We start from the raw sequence: 6,922 nt of genomic DNA, 5'->3' as shown, positions 1-6,922 counted from the left end.
AGAGAACAGTCTTCCTGAATTTCTCAAATGCCCTCATGAGGGGAAAGATGTGGTGCATGTGATTTTTGGAACTAAGGATTAGAGCAGGATTGTACACTCAAGATCAAAAGAATTGGCACCGATCATACTTTGGCATAAGTTTAATACCACAGTACACTCCATTTGCTTCATCTACAGTTGAGGGTGGGGGGAGAGGGAGAGCTACTGTCCTGCAATGTATCCCAGCAGCTCAGTTTTTCCAACCAGCTCTTCTACTTGCACACAACTTTGTAAGGTTTCCTCTTTATTCATGTTTTGGGCCGCATGAGTGAAAACTTCCCAGAGGGGTCTGGTATAAACCACTTCTCCCAAAGGTCGAGGTGCACACAAGGGTAATACCAGGGCTTAAAATGACCATTCCAGTGAAGCAGCTTTGCCCCCTTGAGGACAGACTTGGCATAGTGGGCATCAGGACTCCAACCTGTGGCAAATGGTGGAAGAGACTGAGGAAGTATACTAATTACTTGTGCTATTGCTGGGAGAGTTAGATTAGGCTTCTGCTGTGGACTTGGTGCAAAAAAAGTAGAAATATTAATGTTCATTGCTAGCTATCCATAGATAACCAAGACCCATAAAGGGCAAACATTTTTATATAAATAAATTTATATATACACATGCACACAGAGCCTGGCCAAAAAAAAGGTCACCGCCTGGATTTAACTAAGCAAATGGGTAAAAGCCTCCCATTGGATAATTGCTGCATGCATATTTGTTTCAGCTGGCAACAAGTTATTTAACCCTAACTGATGCAGTAAGTAGCTTCTCATTTGTTAAACAACCATGTTGAAAGACACATCCTGTGGTCATGGAAAAGATGTTAATCTGTTTCAGAAGGGTCAAATTATTGTCTTGCATTAAACAAAAAACATAAGGCAGTTGCTGAAACTACTAAAATTGGGTTAAGAACTGTCCAACGCTGCAGTTGGTCAGGTCTGGGTTAAGAACTGTCCAACGATCGTTGGTCAGGTCTAGGTTCAGCAATGTGTGTCCAAAGAATGAGGTCAGCTGACTAGCTGAATATACTGAACAACCAGGTTATTCCATCAATGGATTTTTTCCTTCCCTGATGGCAGGGGCATATTCCAAGATGACAATGTCAGGATTAATCAGGCTCAAATTGTGAAAGAGTGGTTCAGGGAGCATGAGACATTTTCACACCTGGATTTTCCACCACAGAGTCCAGCCCTGAACCCTATTGAGAATCTTTGGGATGTGCTGGAGAGGAATTTGTGTAGTGCTCCAAATCGCCCATCATCAATACAAGAGCTTAGGGGAAAATTAACGCAACTCTGGACAGAAATAAATGTGACATTGCAGAAGCGAATGCCCCAGCGAATGTGTGCCGTAATCAAAGCTAAAGGCGGTCCAACGAAATATTAGTGTGACCTTTTTTTTTTTACACACCAAAGCACTATTAGAGCTGGATTAGTTCAGTCAGGTGAGGTTTTGTAATGCAACTTCTGAGAGATCTGATGGCTTGATTCATAACATGCCACCCTGCTCAGACTCCTTGGGACCCCGCTGACATTCACCCTTTTAGATTCACCACAGATGTGAGCAGAGCGTTAACCTAGTAAAGTGAGACACACTACAGGAAAAGATGAGACTACCGTTGAATAGGATAATCGCACAGTCAAGAAAGAATCTTTGAGGCTGGAGGAACGGTGATTTACCCAGGTGTCTCACATGCCACTTTGGATCGATTGTTGTGTATTTGTTGTGGAACACAATCAGCATGGGAGGTGTGGCCACGCCCCCTGCCATAGCACTGCTGTACAGGTTTTCCCTACAAACACAAAGGGGAAAATTGGTATGCCTTAACCTTAAGGCAAACTAAAGTACATTCCAATTTGGCATCATTTTAGGTCAGAAACTGTAATATTTCAACATACAGAACTACATTTATCTAAGATGTTTATCCAAAATGACTTACTATCATGACTGAGTACAGTTTTGATCATTTGGGGGTTAAGGCCCTTGCTGAGGGGCCCAACAGTGCTAGCAGTGGGGCTTGAACTGGCATCCTTCCAATTACAAGTTGTAAACCTTAACCACCGAGCCACCATTGCCTACAAAACTCACTTAAAGTTCTCACTCATCCACTTCTCTAGCTGCTTGGTGATTTTCTGCTTCAGCCACTCCTCAATGTCTGCCACAATCACCCCCGGGTTAAAGGAACAGTCACTGGGGTCAATGCCCAGGTCCCTGACCTCCTGTTTCCGGTAGTCCAGGAAACCCATGAAGGTGGTCTGGGAGAACATGCATACAGACACTTTTAAAGATGGAAATGTGAAAGACGTAAAGAGTGAAATGGTGAAAACTCCATGGGAGCATGCTCATTTAACTACATATTCTAATTACTCCTTGAATGCAGATTACACATACACACACACACACACACACACACACACACCCCCATTTGTGTGTATGCATACTCACTTGCATGCCCACCGTGCGTACCATCTCATGGCTGGCAGGGAGATCACAGTCTGAGGCGAACGCAGCCGCATGGCCTGTCTGCAGCTGGATGCGGTACAGCTCCTGGATATCTCCTGGAGGGGTCCATGCATGACACGAGGGCACTGCCATGTCATTACATGAACCCGCAAGTCTCTGTTATTCTCACGCAGCTGGAAAGATTGTTACCTTGAACTATGACATCATCATCCAAATAAACAACTCTCCTGTGAGTGCTGACAGCAAGGAGCGGCAGATAGAACCTCACGAAGTTGAGCTGTAACCCAAAAGAGCGTTGAGACCAGTGAAGTGTAGTAAAAAGCCCAGTAAAGGCACAAACACTAGCTCTGTGGCAAGGACTTACGGGATGGAGTAGGTCAGGTCTGGATGAATCTAGCTTCACTTTACCTTTCAGAACCATGGGGTTGAACTCCAGGATCTTATACCTGATATCCTTCAGCTTGGTGTTCTCTATGTACTGCCTGCTCAAACCCAGGACAGCGTTGTGGATAGGAAACATATAGAAAACATCTCATTTTACTGACCCAGTGATTTACGTGGGCCCATCTGTGTTCCATTTGTTTGACCCCTACATGGTGTGCCACAATAATAATAATAAGAAGAAGAAGAAGAAGAAGAATGATGATGATGTAATGGCTGTCCACGTTTAAGGTGAGCAGCGACTGGTCCGCACCTTACCAGTTCGACGGCGTCTCGCAGGGTCACTATGTAGAAGAACACGTTTGCCTGCGTGTTGCTATAGACACTATTGATTGTTGCCATGGCAGCTCCGACACGCTCTTCCGATGCACAGATCACCACGGGAACATCCGTTCCTACCCCGGGCGCCTCCTCCGCAGCCTGCCTGGTGCTCAGGGCCTGTCTGTGCCTGAGCTCTGTGGCACATCAACAAACGTGGTTTGGGCGAGCGTCAGAGATAAGTGGGACCTTTGACCTTACACAAATTCTGTTTCTTCGCTTGCTTACGTACCTGAGTATTGTGGGGGAAGATGCACTCTGAGCATCTTCTTGTACAGCAGAGCCAGGGACAACAGGATGAGAAATATTAACAGCACTCGGTTAACTGAAACACACAGAAGGAGATGTTGCTAGAACCAGGACCGGTTTCCAAAGGCAGCATTCAACCTGATCCACCCACCTCACAAAAAGTCACACCCAAGGCAGGCGTAAGTAGTTCAGTTCTAGAACACAGACACTAGAGGTCACTGTTAGTCAACGCAGAGAAAACATGGCCAAGGGAAGCAAGCCCTCCAAGGGTCGCTGTAAACAGAGTCAGCGTGTTGGGGGAAATCGCTGCAGATAGATGCAACACAATTGGGCTGAAGTAGACAGCTTCCAAAATGGAGGGTTTCCTCTAACATATGGGGAGATCACAGCTGCCGGCTGTTACTATTTGTCCAGTGACAAGTATTTTTCTTTTTCACTGCCTAACCTTCAGTACAAATGCATTTGGACAGTATAGAGCCTTGCTTCTGAAACTGGGGTCCAACAACAACCAGAGCTTTTCTAAGTCCAAACAAAACTACCTGTCTAAGATAAGTCCATTCTGCATGTCTGATATGACCATGTCTGATATGACCAGCATTTCTGTGTAAACAGGACTAGTGAAAAATGGCAAAACAGGGGAGTGTGATATGATTATAGGAGTATATACGCATATACGTTTAATGTCAGTAAACGTCATTGGTTGTAAAATAAACTGTTTTTATATTGACTTCCTTCAGTGGCATAACTGATTTAAACAGCTCAGACTTCTGATTTCTCAGAACACTGCTCAACACTCTTTAGTATGAGTATCCTCATGTAACAGATTGCTGAGACAGAGTCAGCCATCTTTGGGTGTACCCCATATTTCTCATATCTCAAAATTACTTTTTTTTAAAGAGCTCACATTTTGTTAATCTACAATAAAATAAATAAATAAATAGAATAAAATCTGGGACATGAGCAGAAGAAACAAATTTCTACATGCTGATTAAGACCCCCCCCCCCCCCGCCACACACACACACACACACACACACACACACACACGATTGATCTGCAGGAGCTCACTACAGTGACGAGGGTTCAGACAGCAGCGTCTGCTCTGAATGTAGCATGTGTTACTGCCTTAAACATAACCACAGCTTTTAGAAATGTTTCTTAAGCTTCACGCATGTCTCAGGTTTCACATGTCCCTTTTTTCAACATGTTTAAACCCCTTGGCTTGGGCAGCGGTAGGTGACTCAGAAACTGAAATGTGAAACAGAGGCATTGGCCGGACTCTCTCTTCATCTACTGCTGTTGTTTAACCCCACAACAATGAACTGCGTTATTACTTGACGCATGAAATGGTTACAACCATAGTAGATCAGAAAAGGTCTGTTACTCACTTTTCTTCAACAGGGCCATGACCTGCAGCAAGAAAAATAAGTCATCAAGCATCACTTCCAAACACTGTTGTATTATATACACTTATGTTCACTATTCCCAGACCAAAAATATATGATTATTAGGTGTGTAAAGGCCAATCAGAAAGCAGTGTTTTGTTCTGTCGAGGTCATACACAAGCTGGTGCTTAAATTTACTAGCTGTCATGTGTCTAAGCTCTCAGAACCATCTCCTCAGCAGGACGAGGACGGATAATGTTCACAGTTCATCTTTTCGATTCAAGAGTCCCTGATGTTCCTCCGCACATGTGGAACTTCTCTGTAAGAGCACACCTCTTCCGTCCTGGTGGCATTTTTCATTGAGCATGTATCTCTTGCAAACAAAAACCCATTTCAGCTCAAATCTCAACCCTGTTCTTCTGTGTGGAGGAGTGGAGCATCTGCACCGTGCAGTCTCAGTGCTGAATAAACATATGATCGTACTCCAGCTGGGTTAGGGGTAGAGAGACTGAGTTACACCACACAAAAGCTATGTGATTACATGCACGTTTAGCATAGACTACAGCCTGAGAAGAACAAAGCCTAAAATGGGGTTCTGTGTTTCAGTATCTAATAGGAACTAAAATTGAGTTTGTAAATCAAAGTTGGGAATGTGTTCTTAACACAATCAACCGTCTCAGTGAAATCCAAGTTTGTTTGTTTTTCACCATTTGATCATGACTAATGTTTCTACAAACTTTGCTGTTTGTCTTATTCTGCTATACGCAAAACTGGCCATTTTACAGCTGTATTGCATATAAATAATTTTTACAAAATAATTTTGTGGATGTATATGATCTGCAGTGAAATAGGTCTGTTTATTTTGAACATTTTTGTTTCCTAAGTGCTTCTCATAAGTCTCCTGAGAGCTGACTGTATCCACTTTTAGTTTACAGATTTCTGAGAAGAAAGCGGAAAAATGCGAGTGCCATAAGTTTAGGAACGCTAAATGTACCATGATCAAGTAGTTCTCAAGACAATATAGAAGGAAAAAAAAAAAAACAAAAAAAAAAAAAAAAACTTACCAACGCGAACACGGTGCTCTTTTACCGAAAACTATCGTACAGTATAAATGTAGGTAAATGTTTTTCTCCCTTTACATGTAATCGCATGGGCCTTGGGAATTACGACCAGTTTATAGCGAGTTTTGTCCAGTTGCCGACGTCCTTTTATTTTATGTACCTTGCTTTTTAATATTTATGCAGTATGGCTGTTTATGCTTTTGTATTAATTTGGGTACAAAGAGTATTGTTAGATTAGTGCTTCGTCAGGCTTCAACACCCGCACTTTTAGACATTTTGCTCACGTTACTGTCATCCACTCGACTTGTTAAATTCAGACTAAGGTCAGCGTGTGCTCCAGTGTCTCCCCCACGGGAATAAAAACGCTCCTACACGTTTGGTGGTCCTGTTGGAAAGTTAACAAAGTATCTGTAGCAGGAAACCTGACGCCGAGCCGTTATGTAGACTACGTTTAGGTGAAATCGCCATCCCATCGTTCTTAATTGTAAAAAAATATATTCAAAACACAAATATAACACACAAACCTGAGACATTCAATATTTTTCGTTGCCGAAAACACGGTTGCCTCACCTCGATAATATTTATCTTAAAACAATTCGCTTTAGGTTATGCATAGCCGACTCACCAGATGTCACCCCACTTCAGGAACACGGCACATATAAAGCCATTTTGGCGTTTTAGTGAATCCAGCTGCAAGCCTCGTCCTCCTCTGCCACCATATCCAGATGTGTCCTGTCCTGTTCAGCCAAGTCAGAATTGAATCCATGGGGTATGCGGAGTTTCAACCCTACTCCAGGTGTTCGTGTATGTGGGAAGAAGAAACACGATCCTCGAACACACTCGGATACGCAATTAATTGCGCCTTTATTACAGAGATCTCCGGAGAGCCACTACACCACGCCGGGTGCACCTAAATCAGGAAGTAGCTCTACCTTTACCGACAAACATACATACATATATAGGGAAGACTGCAC

General features: G+C 43.2%; 1 protein-coding gene across 6 annotated transcripts; it reads right to left on the bottom strand.

The window, feature by feature from the left end:
- Position 1: 1 nt before the first annotated feature.
- On the bottom strand, positions 2-6,705 carry glt8d2 (glycosyltransferase 8 domain containing 2). 6 transcript variants are annotated; one of them, XM_081723708.1, is made up of 9 exons: positions 6,574-6,641; positions 4,891-4,912; positions 3,488-3,524; positions 3,191-3,392; positions 2,686-2,978; positions 2,479-2,591; positions 2,122-2,288; positions 1,713-1,825; positions 2-460 (listed from the first exon to the last, which is right to left on the bottom strand). In XM_081723708.1, the coding sequence occupies exons 3-9, from the start codon at positions 3,519-3,521 to the stop codon at positions 288-290; spliced, it is 1,095 nt and encodes a 364-aa protein (XP_081579834.1). In that variant the 5' UTR covers positions 3,522-3,524; positions 4,891-4,912; positions 6,574-6,641; the 3' UTR covers positions 2-287. The 6 variants fall into 6 exon arrangements, with proteins under 6 accessions (XP_081579834.1, XP_081579833.1, XP_081579829.1 ...); XM_081723704.1 differs by having other exon boundaries at positions 3-460; positions 3,488-3,580; positions 6,574-6,705; XM_081723705.1 differs by lacking the exon at positions 6,574-6,641 and having other exon boundaries at positions 5-460; positions 2,686-2,773; positions 2,861-2,978; positions 3,488-3,580; positions 4,891-6,563.
- Positions 6,706-6,922: the final 217 nt, after the last annotated feature.

This window comes from Electrophorus electricus, chromosome 11 (assembly GCF_041902795.1).
Source record: "Electrophorus electricus isolate QZ-2024a chromosome 11, ASM4190279v1, whole genome shotgun sequence".
Lineage (NCBI taxonomy): Eukaryota > Metazoa > Chordata > Actinopteri > Gymnotiformes > Gymnotidae > Electrophorus > Electrophorus electricus.
Note: the sequence above shows the minus strand (reverse complement) of the source record. Positions and strands in the feature narration are given on the sequence as shown.

What these genes read in the sequence shown, in the direction of transcription:
- glt8d2 (XM_081723703.1), bottom strand. Translation starts at nt 4,942, where the DNA reads ATGCTTGATGACTTATTTTTCTTGCTGCAGGTCATGGCCCTGTTGAAG. An exon ending in TGATGATGTCATAGTTCAAG is followed by an intron (nt 2,592 to 2,685) that starts GTAACAATCTTT and finishes GGACCCCTCCAG; the next exon opens with GAGATATCCAGGAGCTGTAC. An exon ending in GTGGCATGTGAGACACCTGG is followed by an intron (nt 461 to 1,712) that starts GTAAATCACCGT and finishes CATTTGCCACAG; the next exon opens with GTTGGAGTCCTGATGCCCAC.